The 16511-nt window shown below is 41.1% G+C and overlaps 1 protein-coding gene across 1 annotated transcript; it reads right to left on the bottom strand.

The window, feature by feature from the left end:
• Nucleotides 1-6575: 6575 nt before the first annotated feature.
• Nucleotides 6576-16309, bottom strand: fam161b (FAM161 centrosomal protein B). The gene is made up of 9 exons (XM_056245492.1): nt 16209-16309; nt 14731-15041; nt 12778-13193; nt 11649-11989; nt 11439-11560; nt 7558-7725; nt 7370-7469; nt 7121-7281; nt 6576-6752 (listed from the first exon to the last, which is right to left on the bottom strand). The coding sequence occupies exons 1-9, from the start codon at nt 16224-16226 to the stop codon at nt 6671-6673; spliced, it is 1719 nt and encodes a 572-aa protein (XP_056101467.1). The 5' UTR covers nt 16227-16309; the 3' UTR covers nt 6576-6670.
• Between the last annotated feature and the right edge of the window lie 202 nt (nt 16310-16511).

A 16511-nucleotide genomic window follows, 5' to 3' on the forward strand; every position in this document is an offset into this window, starting at 1 on the left:
GCCAATAATCTATAAAAGCACAAACCTATGAGTGGAGACACCAACAAAATGGCTGAACCAAAAAAACAAAGAAAAGAGGAGATTAATGTCATTTTAGAGGAGGTGGAGCTATACAAACATATTATTTTCAGCAGGTTTAAGGGCAGTCATACAAATAAACAAAAACAAAAAATCTGGGAGGATTTTGCTAGAAAACTGACTGCAACTAGGTGCATTAAAAGATCAGGGAAGGAGGTCAGGAAGAAGTGGCAGGACTTTGCCAGCCTTGCTTAAAGGAAAAGGGTGGTGGGACCAATGAGTCCCCCTTTCTCACAGCAGAGGAACAAAGGGCCTTGTCAATGCTTGGCACAAGTGCTTCAGGTGGTATTTGTGGTGGTATTGACATCCATGGAGGAGTAGGGGTAACACAACCTGAGCCTGAGTCAGGACTTTCATGCTCAGAGGAACTATCAGTTTAATCTGCCATCTCCCAGCGCCTACCTTCTCCTAGTCCTCCAAACAACCCTCCCAGGCCTCAGCCTCCATCTTCAGTTGTCCAGACTGCAGCCACAACACCTCAGCAGTTTGAGAATGTTTGTAGTTGTAGTCAGGACATATGAGAGTGTCCTTACTTAACAGGGAGAAAAATGAAGAGGTGGTAGAGGAGGACAAAGATGGCATGGAACAACATGATGGCCAACCAAGAAATGCCCAATACATGGCTGGTTTTCGTGCATGTCAGTAAGTCATTGACAGATTTTTTTTTAGTTCATCCCTATTTTTCCCAGTCTTTGAAGCATATTACATCTTTACTTTTTTTTCCATTCATTTAATTTTGATTAAATTAATTAGAATAAATTATTTCAATTTTTTTGTTGTGTTTTCTGCCCTTTTTAATTATTTCATTTATACATTCATTTAACCCAAAAAACGAGTAATAAAGTGTACAATAAAGTAGAATAAAAACCTTATATTATAATCACATTGCATTTGAATAAAGTTAAAGGTGTAATCTCCCGGTTGTCCTGCAGGTAACCTCATAACTCTGTCTTCTTACGATGCACTTGGGGATTTACGATTACTCCAGAGCACTCGTAGATCTACGATGATTTTCAAGTGCTACTTAAGTTACGATGCTTTTGGGTAGTGATGGGGACGAGACCGCCTATGCCGAGTCCGAGTCAAGACCGAGTCTTTGAAGGGTTGAGTCTGAGTCGAGACCAAGTCCATTGGTTTTCAAATACAGTCGAGACCGAGTCTTTGAAGGGTCGAGTCCGAGTCGAGACCGAGTCCGTTGTTTTTCAAATACAGTCGAATCCGAGTCAAGACCGAGTCTTTGAGGAAGCAAGTCCGAGTCGAGATTTTGTCTCAACGTCAGTTTTGATATTCATGATTTAATATCACCCCAGTTAATAATCAACAGTTAGGCCTACAGACTAAGCTAGATTGGGAATTGTTTAGAGGAGCAGTCTTAACTAGTGATGGGGACGAGACCGCCTATGCCGAGTCCGAGTCAAGACCGAGTCTTTAAAGGGTCGAGTCCGAGTCGAGACAGAGTCTTTGAAGGAACAAGTCCGAGACGAGTCCGAGAAAGCAGAAATCGGTCTCGAGACCGGACTCGAGTACTACATCACTACTTTTGGGAAATAGACCGTAATATTAAGATCAGTTGTACGGTTGTTGTTTTTTTGGTCCGGACCAAGTGAACCAAGCGAACCAAACTACAAGTGTGAACATACCCTAAGTCTTCTGGGAAGTTTGTGATTACAATTGGTGTGTTCAGCTTAAGCGGCGCTGTGCAGACCGGTCGGTGTATGACATCAGAGGTTATGTTCAGACAGCAGGCAAATCCTTCCTTTAACTTTTCCTGACGTTGCTAGACTCAGCCATTCAACTGGCGAAGGACCATATGGTGGCGGGCCCAGGGGTCAGCGAACCCCTTCCAGCAGTCTCTCTCTCTCACACTTTTTTTCTCCCTCTCCCTCTTGCCCTCGACCTGTCTCTCTTCCTAGGTCCCGTTGATCTGGTCTGGACCATGCTGGTGGCCCGCAAGCTCAGCCCAGGGGGACACTGCCAGAACCAATGCCGCTTCCTCTCCCCCGCTCTCTTCACACCAATCGCTTGATCAACTTCCTACCACTAGAGTGGACGGTAGGTCTGGGCCGGCCTGTTGGGACCCGGGCCATTGCATTGACAGGTGTCCGGTGATGGAGGTGGGGACAATGATCCGGGTCCCGGATGTCCCACAGGCTGCCCCCGGTCAGGCTGGCTGGTACCAAATACCTGTGAGTATTAAGGGGGGTACCTATCCGGCTCTGGTGGATTCAGGATGTAATCAAACCTCAATCCAACAGAGCCTGATTCAGCCTGAGGCATTGGATATGAGCCGCATGGTTCAGGTACGGTGTGTCCACAGGGACGTGGTGAAATATCCTATAGTGTCCGTTGTTATTCATTTTAGGGGACAAAAGCATAATGTAGAGGTGGCCGTTAACCCGCACCTCCGACATCCGCTAATTCTGGGAACCAATTGGCCTGCTTTTAGTGAATTATTGGGGTATTTATGTGTGGAAGTCTCTTGTGGAAAGGAAAAGCAGGAAAGGGGCGCGGCCATGCAGGTCGGAAAGGCGGAGCCGGGACCACTGAGATCTGAGCCAGGGGAACAGAGCACAACTGAGGCTGATCCTCTCGGATCGCGATGACTTTCCCCTGGAACAGTCTCAGGATGAGTCATTAAAACATGCATTTGAACAGGTCCGTTCTATTGACGGTCAATCCCTCCAGCCTCCTCCTCCACTCTCTTAACCATATTTTGCTATTTTAAAGGATCGGTTGTATCGAGTGATGCTCAGACCAAACAAAATACAACCCAGTTATTAGTACCAAAAAGGCTCATTGTAATCCCATGGCTGGACATTTAGGACAAGCAACAACTTTAAATCGTCTCATGGCCCGATTCTTTTGCCGCGCATTCACGAGAACGAGCGTAGATGGTGCGCGTCTTGTCGTGAATGTCAGCTGGTAAATCCGCCGGCCTCCCCAAAAGCGCCTTTGCACCCCCTCCCACTAATGCAGGTCCCCTTCGAAAGAATTGACATGGACCTCATCGGGCCATTAGAACGATCCGCATGGGCATCGCTTTGCATTAGTTCTAGTGGACTATGCAACACGATACCCAGAAGCTGTGGCGCAGCATCTCCGCCAAGAGTGTCGCGAACAAACTGTTTCACTGTTCTCTCGAGTGGGGATTCCGAAAGAGATCCTCACTGATCAAGGCACGGCCTTTATGTCACGTACGTTACGCAAACTGTATGAAATATTGGCCATTAAGTCGATTCGCACCAGCGTCTATCACCCACAAACGGATGGCCTGGTGGAACGGTTTAATCGCACGTTAAAAACCATGATTCGTAAGTTCGTTTACGAAGACGCCAAGAATTGGGACAAGTCTCCACGGGGATTTCCCCCTTGAGCTCCTTTATGGACGTCAGCCCCGTGGGGTCTTATGGGCCTTTCACACAGGACGTGGAATGCGCTGCGGTGCTGCGCTATGAAACCCATTCATTTCACCATTTCACCGTCATTTCACCAGCGCACCATTGACGTGCTCGCGTGCACGCCGCGGTCAAAGTTTAAAATAGTTAAACTTTTTTGCAAAGTGGCAAGGACCCTTTGAGGTCACACAGCGGGTTGGGGATCTCAATTATCTAGTTCGAACGGATAGGAACGGGGCACATCAAATTTACCACCTCAACCTCCTTAAAAAAATGGAGTGAGGCGGAGTCAGTGATGCTGGCGACGGTAATTAGTGCAGAAGAAGATCTCAGGCCAGAAGTGAATACTAAAAATCAATCTCTCGCTCTGGCTCGGGGAGTAGATCATCTTTCGCCGTCCCAGATCACTGATGTAGCTAGGTTGCAGGCAGAATTTGCCGACGTGTTCTTGCCCCTACCTGGTCGAACAAATCTCATTCAGTACCAAATCGAGACCGAGCCGGGCGTGGTGGTGCGCAGCCGGACGTATAGGTTACCTGAACACAAAAAAAGTGGTTCAGACTGAATTAGAGGCGATGCTCGAGATGGGGGTAATAGAAGAATCCAACAGTGAGTGGGCAAGCCCGATAGTTTTAGTACCTAAAACTGACGGCTCTGTTCGTTTCTGTGTGGATTACCGCAAAGTTAATGCTGTGTCGAAGTTCGACACGTATCCAATGTCGCGGATTGACGAACTGCTTGATCGGCTGGGCACCGCTCGTTTTTATTCGACACTGGATTTAACTAAAGGGTACTGGCAGATCCCCTTATCGCCTCTATCCAAAGAAAAGACTACACCAATTCGTTACACTTGCTTTCGGGTTGTTCGGGGCTCCAGCCACGTTTCAGCGCCTCATGGACCGAATTCTCCGGCCGCATGCTGCATATGCCGCTGCCTACCTAGATGACATCGTCATTTATAGTAATGACTGGCAGTGTCATATGGAGCATGTGCGCGCTGTCCTGAGAGCGCTGAGACTGGCTAAGTTTTGGCGGCCAACTCAAAGAAGTGTGCGGTTGGGCGTGTGGAGGTCAGGTATCTGGGTTTCCACTTGGGTCACGGGCAGGTGCGTCCCCAAATTGATAAGACCACAGCAGTTGCAACTTGCCCGAGACCCAAGACCAGAAAGGAGGTGAGACAGTTCCTGGGGCTGGCGGGATATTATAGAAGGTTTGTGCCTAATTATTCAGACCTCGCCAGCCCACTGACTGATCTCACTAAAAAGGAAGAACCAGATCCGGTCCAGTGGATGTACAGTACAAGCACGGTGTAAGTGGATCAAATGCAAATGACAAACACCTGTGTCTTGTTTCAGTAATTGTCGTGAATTGTCGACCATAAAAAGCCACCTGGGAGATGAGAAACGGCAGAGAGAGACTGACTGAGACTTGTTAGCAGCCAGTGTGAGAAAGCTCTGGCAAGCACTGGTGGACTGAGTATTTGAAGGACTGAGAACGCTCTGGAGAGCTCTGGTGGACTGAGTTATTGAAAGCGCCCACAGCGTGGATTTATGTTTTTGTGTGATCTACTGGTTGTGAAATAAAACACGAGTCTCAGTCAAGCCGACCCTGTCTTCTTCCTTTCAACATTATTTTGAACCTGTTACACATACATAAAGTGCTACAGGAATGAGAACTAAAACCTGGAAATGAGTTTTGAGACATTTTTGCATTTATTGTTGTTGTTATTTTAAATGCTTAAGTTAAAATTGTAATATCGCATAAAGTTGAATATCACAAAATTTAAATATCGCATAAAACATGCAAATAAAGCACTGTTTCCATCCCATGTTGGTGGAAGGGAACATGGCTAGTGTCACACCGACACCAACTCTAAAATCTAGTTTATCACTTGTACAACTTAGTGGTGCTGTTTTTGTAACTTTAACAAATCTTGACCCCCTGACATTCCCATTACCAGTGAAGTACATACTTCTATGCATACTCTAAGCCCTACTGTACCTCATTTAACCAAGACAAAAAAGAGTATTTCCAAAACAAAGTTAATGGGTATCATTAGGTGAAACTGGGAAACCATTTTTAAATGTGAAGTTCGCTCATTTGCCTCAGACCAGTAATTATTTAGATTTCAGCCCTATGAGCACAAGGATTTTTCTGTGTTATCACTCCTTCAAGCATAAAATAAACAACTTTATTCTAAAAAATTGACAGGGCTGACTATCATTTTTCCTCCAAAAGCCGGATTTTACCCATAAAATGCACTGCATGCTACACAGCTCGTTTCAAGTAATTCCATCTAAAGATTATCACGTTAAAGCAAAAGCAGAAATTATGCCTTGAAATCTTTAAAATAAGCAAAAACTTCCCATTCCAAACACAAACACTAAAAATCCAACTAGGACTGAAGAAAATGTCCCTACGAAGGGCAGTTGGAGTAAAAAGATGTTAATGGGGCCAAATGCACTAGCACAAACTCTTTTTCCAATAGCGGATAAATACACAGGACTGTTTACTCAACCAGTGCTGACTCTCTTAAAATAGTCTGACTTCAGGAATGAGAATTTCAGATGGGCCTTCTGCTAAATAAGAGTTGTCATAGAATGTTATTTTCATGAATAAAGCTATCCTCTGTGACAGTTATAGTTTATAATTATAGCAGATGTTCAAAGCCGCATTTGACAGACTCTAGGTGGAAGATGTGTTTGTGCTAAGACACGGATTCCCCAATTTACCGTTTGCAAACCTTGAAGGAGCCCAACACCAGACCCAAGAGCTGTTTCTGTGGTTCATAAGATGATTTAATGTGCAGTAAGTAGAACTAAGGCAAATATACAGCTTTTAATATGGTTGCCAATGGGTTTTTGGGGTTATTTCTTTCTTTGTTGGGTCGGTAGCCCCCTAACATACTGTTTTATTAAAAAAGTTATGACGCCCATATGGAATTTCTTGAATATTCATAATCCCCTCTGTATTGTAAATCCATTAAAATACAAGAGGTCTCAGCTGTTTAAAGACCCACAATGCTTCATTAGCACAATATGTATAAAACAAATCTACAATCAAGTTTAAAAAAAATACATACACAACATAATATTTCAAAACTGAAATGATCTACCAGTGATTTTTTGTCTGACCACAGTCTCCCCAGCACATATGGATTATTGATGGAATACACTGGCCTCCAAACATGTCTTCTGTCAGCACAACTCTTCCTCTTTGGTTTCCACATTCCCTTCGTTTTCCTCCTCATTTGTGACACTGTCTTCCCCACTTCCTGCACTGTAAATAAAAACGATAGTAGAACCGCATGACCGCTATATCATAATATTTGCATGGTTACTTTTTCACTATGCCAGTGACAATAAAGCTTATTAATGGATGACTTAAAATCATGAAAAGAAAGATCTTTGATAAATAGATATTCTCATATGTCAAAACCACATCTATTGTTTTTCCATTGAGCAAGATGATTTTATTTTAAATGGGTCACAAGAGAGGAAGTAATGTCAAACCTTTCGTCAAAACTATAAACGCTTTAACACACGGTTAAATCTTTGCACTGGTCAGATTAGTTCTGCTCTGTGATAATCATAACACATATTGTTTCACACTTATTTGAAACCCCCACAATTCATGTGTCTCCATACCTCTTCTGGGTTTCGCTTTCAGTGCTGTTATGATCCTCATCCACAGTGTCCACATGGTTGGTCTTACTGGTTTCTCCCTTTGATCTCACGAAATTCTCATCCAAACCTGCTTGTTCCAAAGTGTTCCTATATCTGCGTTCAACATTATTCTTGGCATTTTCCTGAAAGCATTAGATATATGCATATGGTACAATTTAAATATGTTGAATTATGTTGAAAAGAATAGATTTTGAATTTCTATTAGTGTACCTGCGACACCTGCTCAAAGAGGTATGGGCGAGCTGTCACTCGTGATTTGATTTCCTTCAGCTCTTTTTGATAATCTTTCATTCTCTCCAGATCAGCTTGCCTACATTCACAGGGACCCATAATTATTACATTCCTGATGGCTTGTTCATTCATCACAGTCGTCTGAATTTTTTTTTCAGAGTGCTCACCGATGCAGTTTGAGTTTGTCCTGGTAGACCTCTTTGAGACTCTTATGGGGGTCCATTGCTTTGGCTCTCATTGCCACTGCCCTGCTCATGGCGTGAGATTTGATTCTGTGCTGCTTCATCCACTCTGCGTTCTCCTGCTCCTTGAGGTCCTTCAGCTCCAGAGATCTCCTGTATGACAGGCAGATTAAACATCACCTTTTTTTAGGATAATAAAAAAAGCACATTTTATTAAAGTGCCCCTATTATGCTATTTTAAAGGTTACTGTTTTTGTTTTGGAGGTCTCCTACAACAGGTTTACATGCATCCCAGGTCAAAAAACACTTGAATTTTCTCATAATATACACTGCAGCATTACACTGTGTCTAAAATGGTTCAATCAAGAATTCAGTCTCTCTAAACCCCTCCTTTTCGAGAGTCTACTTTGCTCTGATTGGTCAGACGGCCCAGTCTGTTGTGATTGGCCTACCGTGTCAGAAATGAAACGTCCATTACCAAATCTGAATTTCAGCTCCATACGATGGCGTCGATTTTACTGTATCAATTCCGAGCACTTCCTTTGGAAGTGCATTGCAAAATGGATTTGCTTTTGCAACGGAGAAAAAAGTATCTTCTCGTCATTTCGGCAACACGAACCAAACTCTTCCAGTCTCAGCTACAACTACAGTGTTTGAGGACGGGGCAAAGTAGACATTGTTCACGGGCAGCCAATGAAGACCATAGGCTGGCATTATGCAAATGTTTTACAAACCTATATAGAGTCATGCAGGAAGTAAGACTGGAATTACTGATGACTCTGGCCTGGTTAAAACCAGACCATTCTCAGTTGTAACTGAGTTATGGTCTGGCAAAGCGTCATAGACAAATCATTTCCAGAGGGGCGTCACCAACGGACGTCGCGGATAGACCTAAACCCAATCAGAGCGATGAAGGAGATGACGTATGCAGACGTATGCAGAGCGACGGAGTGTTGGTCTTTGCTCGGTTTTTAACAAAAAGGAAACGTTCAAATCGCTTAAAACAGACGCGATAGCTGATTCGAACGAGTGATGTTCGACGGCGGCATCCATCTTTGTAATGTACGCTACAAAATCTGCTTCAAAATCCCAGCGCTGTCGTCATCGTGTAAAGCCCGCCCCAACGTTTCTGATTGGTGCCGCGATTTCGGCGGATTGGAAATGGCCTTGAATGAGCTCTTTGCCAGACTAACTTTCAGAGCCAATCTAAATTTGCCAGAAGTTGTCTGGGTTTTCCCAGGCTATGATGACTCGTTTCAGGCAGTTCAGAATGGGCTATATGCACGCATAACTTCCGCGTTTGACGCAAGGATGCTCGTGCGTTTCCGATTGGGGAGATTTAAAGCGGAGGAAAACCGAGGAAAACGGGATTAATCTTCAAAATGTACTGTCCTCTCGTCTTTGAAACGAAACTTGAATACGTTTAGATGTAATTTTATATATAGTTATGTTTATTTAATATAATAAACACAGAAGCATAAACAAAATGAGGAGTGTCTGTTGTGTCTGTTTTTGTGACTAACGTTTCTTTAGTATAGCAATTGAGTATAAAAACCAATATAAATTCTCGTTATAGCATTGGACTCTACGATCGGCGGAAGTAATCCAGCATCCTTGCCTCGCTCACACTACAGGAGTTTTAAAATCCTAACCGATTTTGAAATCTGGTTGCAGCTCACACTTAAGGAGAATCTTTGCAGATTTTCTTACCTCAAATCTTAAACATGCTCACACTAAAAGATTTGAAAATCGTGGCGCATCACACACTACACAATGTTATTAAGATTCGTGCCAGAGAAAGCGCCTCACGTGATCTCACGCAACAGATCGGAAGCGGAAAGGTGGATGTAAACAAAATATCTGTCCTTCATATTAAGTCATATTCGTGAAAAGGTTGCCGTGTGACCAAGGAAAGCGAAATCTTTTTTAAAAAAAATCATCCTTTTAATAAGGATATTTCTAATGAATGGCGTCAGCTCTGTTCAATACAATGAATCAATGCCATAGATCTCTATAAGGTAAAGCATCAGCAGCGTTGCTCAATGCCCATTGCTGCTCAGCTGAGCATTGTAAAGTGGAGCTCAAAGTTAAAATTAAAATAATTAACAGCTTGTTTCATTTAACCTATCTTTGAATGAATATAACTTTATAATGAATATAAATATTTTATAATGAAAATATTTTTGTGTAGGTCTAGGCCTAATTCTGTGAATTACACTGTGCAAACCAAAGTAATAGCCTACAGTAGGCTAGCTACTACCCACCGGATGAAGAAAGGGCTCTCAGTCTCCACAGAACATAAAATATTCATATTATTTTATTTTTCGTGTTGGCATTTGAGGAAAAAACAATGTTACGGACATGACCGCTCTAAGCGACTTTAAAATATGCTTTAAAACTTTCACAAAGACATCAAACAGAAAGCACAAAACCTTTCTTTAAATCGAATTTCGTTTTGCATTAATTGTATCCTAATTTTAAACAATGTTTCATCAACCAATTGCCTGGATTTTTATAAATAATAAGTAAATATAGCAGACGATAGATAATCACGAAACGGAGGCGTCGGCGATACTTCATAAATGAACCGAAACTCAGCGTATAAGATAGCCTACTTGCCTCACAGACATGTCTACTTTTAAACAGAACAATTCAAAACGAAAGAAAACAGACTACAGACTGCTTATGTAATCCGTATGAAATGTGCATTTCTCTCTGGCGCGTTCACTACTGAAGACCGCGTGCATCCTGCGGAAGACGGAAGAGTTGCAGATGGTTCAGGATCGATATCGAAAAATCTATATTTTTGACAATACTAGATTGTAGGCTACTTAGTTTATTATTTCAGATGCCTTTATTATGCATTTAGTATTTTATTATTATTTATTATACTGTATTATGCTTATTTATTTAGCAATAAATGGATAATGGAGATAATGCGCGCATCGCGCTGATGAGTCACTCAAAATTACCTCAATGGAAATTCCTTCACCATGACAGCCCTACTTATTGGCTATTGTGACAGTACTGACGTAATCACAATCTTGCTCATCCCGATAAATATCAAACATGTTTGATATGATCGGGGCGAGCCCGATTTGTGTAAGAGCAGATCGGGAGGTGCAAGATTCGATCTGTGAATGCCTCACATTACCAGATAATCTGTGCCGAACATCGGAACCGATCGAGGTCCTCGACAAGATTTTTTCTCCGATTCTCGGGAGGGGAAAATCGGGCATAAATCGGCCTAAAACTCTTGTAGTGTGAGCCAGGCTTTAGACCTTCACCGGAAATACCGCCGTGCATAGAGCCCATTGGTTCTTTCTTTAAGGGGACAATAACTCCATTCATCATGCATTTTGATTTCTGAAACTTTGCAGAACTTTTACTCTACTCAAAAATATAATGAGGCACTTTAAATAAATCAACACTTTTTTAATGGAATTAATAAAATTATATGTGCATACATACAGTAACATCTATGTTACATACATTTATACAGTTATAATTAAATAAAAAATAAGTTAAAAAACTTTAAAGTGAACATATTTTATTTCTGTAATAATACATTTTAATATTCTAAGCTACATATTTTTCTAATTTCCCATTATTTTAAATATTTTATTATTGTTTATTGCTTTAAATATCACTTATTCCCATACACACATATAAAAAAGTTTATAATAGTAAAGAGGTGGAATAAGTGGAATAGAATTCTTTCTTTCTTTGAAATACAGTGTAGTCATGAATTGTGGGGGGAAAAAAGAGACTATGATTGAGTGTATTATACAGGAAAACAGTATTTAAAGTCAGATTTTATTGGAAATTAGTCATTCATAAAATGGTGTAATCAGCAACAGGCTCACCTTACAGCCATGGATCTTTTCCTGGCAGCATCTGTTATGTAAGTTGGAAGAGTATCCATCGACAGTGATGTCAGGCCACCTAATGAACTGCTTCTCTTTAGACTCGTTTTGTCTGTAGATTTCTAGTTTTGAAAAGTTACAAAACAAATATGTTAAAGGAATCTTCAAAAGTTTATCAAGCCACTAAAATCAATGCATGAAAATGGCGACCTGTGTGTTTTCTGGACTCCTGTGGCGAGGCTGTAGTGCAGATGTGCGCAGCCGGAAGGGTTTACACTGAGTCACATCTCTCCTCTCTGCTGTCTCCATTGCCTTCTGTTGAAAGGCCTGGTAGAGCTTGTCAAAGTCAGGCACGGCAGCGTTAGTTTGAGGCCTGAAGGACAGCTTCTGGTCCAAGTAACCCAGCATCTTGTTTTTGCTCTTCTGAGCACTGCGGGACGTGCGGGTCTGGCTATCTGCACTGGCTTCATTCCTTTGAATGGGTGCTGAGGAAGCTTTCAGGGTCTCCTGGGCTCTCAGGTGAATGCGAATCTTCCTTTGCTGCTCCTGTTCTGAGCCACCATCACATGAACACAGTTTCAGAGTACAATGAGGGTGAGTGCATTATGGCTTATTTGAAAATATTGAAAATAAATGTACATTCTTCAAATTAAACTTGAATTTTGTTTTTTTGTATTTTTGTTTTCCTTTAAATATGTTTAATTATCAATTACATATGGTGTTTCTTATATGCATATATTAGGGATGCGACGATATGAAAATTATGGCCGATACGATAACCGATAATTCTTTATATTTGAAAACCGATAACCGATATATTGTCCGATAAATCTAAATCCAAGTTTTTATATAATTTTTGAGAGCCTGATTACAAAAACAAAAGTCTCACCATTAAAATCCACGTCCCTATAGCTTTAATTTCGTCCAAATTGTTTTTATTGGACCGATAACATTAAAATGAACATATACCGAAATGGTGGCTGATATATTGTGCATCCCTAATATATACAGCATGGTTAAAAGTTTGGAATAATTAAGATGTTTTAATGATTTGAAAGAAGTCTCTTATACTCACCAAGGCTGCATTTATTTGGTCAAACATTAAGTAAAAATAATTATATATGTAAAATAACTGAATATACTTAAATTTTTGAATATATTTTCAAATGTTATTTATTCCTTTGATGGCAAAGCTGAATTTTCAGCAGCATTACTCCAGTCTTCAGTGTCACATGATCCTTTAATAATTATTCTAATATGCTTTGACCCATAGTGCAAGTATATAGTATAAAAAACTATATTCTACTTTATTATGATTAAATATTCATATAAATGGCACCTTTCAACTGGTCAGGAAACCTGGGGTCTGAGGCTGCTTTGGGTATAGGTTTCCTCACACAAACTGGTTGTGTTTTTTCACTTTTATTGACAGAGTCCATCTCCTTCTTCTTCTCATCCCTCTTGTGGAACCTGAAGGGCTTCTGCATGGTCAAGAGGAAATCTCTCCTCTGCTCACGACCTTCCTTCCTCAAGCGCTCTTGTTCATGGATGAGGTTATCATAAAGAGGCTTAGAGATGTGCTCAGGGACAGGAGCAACGCAAAACTGTTTCTGACACTCAACCAGGTCTGCCTCCTCTTTGGCTTTTTGTGAATCTTGAGGGAGAGGCTTCCTCTGTCTCTCTGTCAGCGTTCCCTGAGAAGTTATTATTGCCTTGATTCCACTTGGGGTAAAATTCTGCAGAATCACCTTTGAGCTGAAAACAAGATGTATGTGGAAGATGTATGTTTCAAGCCAAACATTGTTATCACATTTAAAGGATTAATTCATCATGTCATTCCAAACCCGTAAGACTTTCGTTCATCTTCAGAACTCAAATGAAGATCTTTTTGATGAAATCTGAGGGCTGTCTCCATTGACAGCTATGCAACTACCACTTTGATGCTTCAAAAAGTTAACCAAGAGATCGTAAAACTAACCCAGCGTTTTAGTCCAAATTTTCAGAAGAGACTTGATTGCTTTATATGATGAACAGATTCATAATTTAAACATTCAGGTTCGTTGTATTGTTCATTGACGTATGGGGCCCTATTTTAACGATCTGAAACGCAAGTGTCAAAGCGCAAAGCGCAAGTAACTTTGTGGGCGGATCCCGGCGCTGTTGCTATTTTCCCGGCGGGATAAATGCCTCTTGCGCCTGGCGCAAATCTAAAAGGGGTTGGTCCGAAGTAGCTTCATTATTCATAGGTGTGGTTTGGGCGTAACGTGAAACAAACCAATCAGAGCGTCATCTCACATTCCCTTTAAGAGCAGGCGCGCTTGTTCTAAAGCGGATTCCTATTATAACGGCGGATTTTCCAGGCGCGCGCCAGGAGCGGTTCACAGCCGAGGAGAGCAACGTTCTCGTCAGGGCCGTAAAACACAGAGAAGTGACATTGGGGATGGAGAAACCCACCCAAATGAACTTCTGTTAAACAGGCATATGATAATTTGGGTAAATGTGTAAGCTACATGTATGCTTTTATAATAAATTGTCTATCTATCTATCTATCTATCTATCTATCTATCTATCTATCTATCTATCTATCTATCTAAAATAGCATAATGAACAACGCGCAACGCGCCACTGACTTTAGACTAGGTTTTTTCTGGTCAGTGGCGCAATTGTTTTATAGAACAGCAAAATAGCATGAGGGAAAGTTTGCACCGGAACACGCCTCCTCTTAGCGCTGAACCGCCCCGGCGAGCGCAAGTGTATTTCTTAGTTAACCGACGTGTGTCTGTGGAGGGAAAAGTCGGCTTTGCGCGGGTGCAAAATAGGAATGATACATGCGTCAGTGAAGTCATTTGCGCCGGGTGCAAGATAGGGCCCATGAAGTTCATTCTCGTGTTACGCAGCACGTTTGAGCTTCAGCAAGAACCAATGAGGTTTATTCTCACGCGTCAAGCATGTACGGTTGAGCTTGTTTATGTTCGCTGATCAATGTTTAAATGTGAATAAAAGCCTAAATTCAATCTGTTCATCATATAAATCGAGTCTCTTCAGAAAATTTGGACTAAACCGCTCAATTCGTATGGATAAGTTTTGCAATCTCTTTATGAACTTTTTGAAGCGTCAAAGTGGTAGTGGCGTAGAGTGTCAATGGCGGGACAGAAAGCTCTCAGATTTTATTAATTATTGTATTAAATTAAAAATTTGTGTTCCAAAGATGAACAAAAGTTTTACGGGTTTGGAACAGCATGAGGGTGAATTTTCATATTTGGGTGAACTAACTCTTTAAGATTCGAATTACCTGTGGTGTTTGCGTTTCTCAGAGTTTGGGCCACCATGATCGCTGATGCTCTGCTGCAGTATATTGGCTTTAAGCATCCACTCAGTGCTGCTGGTGAGCAGGGAGTTCTGCAGGACCCGCTTCTCCAGCCCAGTCTGATGCTGAAGCTCCAAATTCTCCAGCTGCTGCTTGCGTTTGGCCTTCAGAGCCTCCAAATGCACCTCAAGAGATAGTTCAGACTTCTTCCGGTCCTCACTGAAGGGCAGCAGGCTTTTCGAAACGTGCACATTGTCTCCCTCTTCAGATCTAGAGATAGCTAAAGTGGGAGAGATCTGAGCAGACAATATGTATTTAGTGTGTTTGTTGGATTGTTTGATTAAATGATTAACTAAAAGAGATGAGAGCATGATTTATGAAAATTTGCATGACTAGCACTTATCATGTTTATTGCCTCTTTAAAATGAATCACTCCTGATTTGTTAGTTGCTTTGAATAAGTGTCTACTAAATGTAAATCAAACAGTCAGCCATGAAGATATGTAATTTAGCATGTAAACCCCCCCCTAAATGTGCATTATAGCATGCTAAAACTATTGTAAACACATTTTGATAGTCTACTCAACACGGAACATTGTACTGCATTACATTTTGTTAGGCCTATTGGATGGGACGAATAAAGATAAACAAAAGTCTAACATGTTTGGAACAACATGAGGGTGAGTAAATGATGACAGAATTTTCTTTCTTTTTTTTGGGGTGAACTATCCCTTTAACTTAAAATCTCAGGGGTACTTTAAGTAAATATCAGGTCAAAGAGGTTCAGCTGACAAAAAGGTTGGAGAATCCCTGCACCGTCTGCATGTAGATATGAAATGATGTGAATTTGTAAATTTTAACTGGTTTAAAAGACAAAAGCCTTCCAAAGACAGTGATACATGGTTAAATGAGTGATAATTCAAATAATAATTAATGTGTTTGTCAGGAGCTAATTTGATATGTGATGTTACAATGTTGAGAAAACAGCACTTGATGTGAAATGATTTCTGTAAAGGTTAGGCTTAGAGTTAATGTTAGCCATAACCCTAATCAATAAGAAAGCCACGTCTGATTAGCCTTTAAAACGTAATAGAATCTAATTATAATTACTTATTTTTTTTAATCTGATTACATATATTACATGTAATCAGTAACTACCCAACACTGTAAAAAAAATGTCATCAAAATATTGAGTTTGTCTGTTGTTGATTTTCTTAGCTAGGGGAGCCCTGTTGAATGTCAACAGCCTGTTGTTGTTACTATGGCAACCCCAAACGCGCATAGTTACGCTCGGTTATTGTTGTTCGCCGCGGTTAGAATCGATTCAAAATAACTGTAACGTTATACACAATAATAAAACAAGCGGATTAATCACTGTTCAATCGACAAATGCACTGGAAATATATCAGAAACTTGTTTCTCGTTTGAACGCACACTCTGGTATCGTAACCTCTTTATTCTCACCATCGTCATCTGATCCATGGTGTGATCAGGCCCGCTATGAGGAAATCATTCAAACACTCATCCATTTACTGTAAAAGATCAAGACACTCCATTTCCTTGGAATCGGCAAATAATAAGATCTCTGCACCGCGATGACAATCTCCACCCACCAGCGGCTGAACACGCACACCGAATCCTAAACAGCATGTCCTGCAGGAATGTTAGATACAAAATACCATGTTTTCACAGCAAATATTTAATGCAGCAACAAAACACGCATATGTGTTGTTGACTGGTAGACTGCACTGCACATTATTTAAATAA

Source organism: Rhinichthys klamathensis, unplaced genomic scaffold (genome assembly GCF_029890125.1).
Source record: "Rhinichthys klamathensis goyatoka isolate OS25496 unplaced genomic scaffold, OSU_Roscu_1.1 h1tg000032l_1, whole genome shotgun sequence".
In the NCBI taxonomy this organism is placed as follows: domain Eukaryota; kingdom Metazoa; phylum Chordata; class Actinopteri; order Cypriniformes; family Leuciscidae; genus Rhinichthys; species Rhinichthys klamathensis.

Coding starts and splice junctions, on each gene's coding strand:
- fam161b (XM_056245492.1), bottom strand. Junction 11,561..11,648: donor GGAGTCCAGAAAACACACAG/GTCGCCATTTTC, acceptor TTTCAAAACTAG/AAATCTACAGACAAAACGAG. Junction 7,470..7,557: donor GACAAACTCAAACTGCATCG/GTGAGCACTCTG, acceptor CTGTGAATGTAG/GCAAGCTGATCTGGAGAGAA.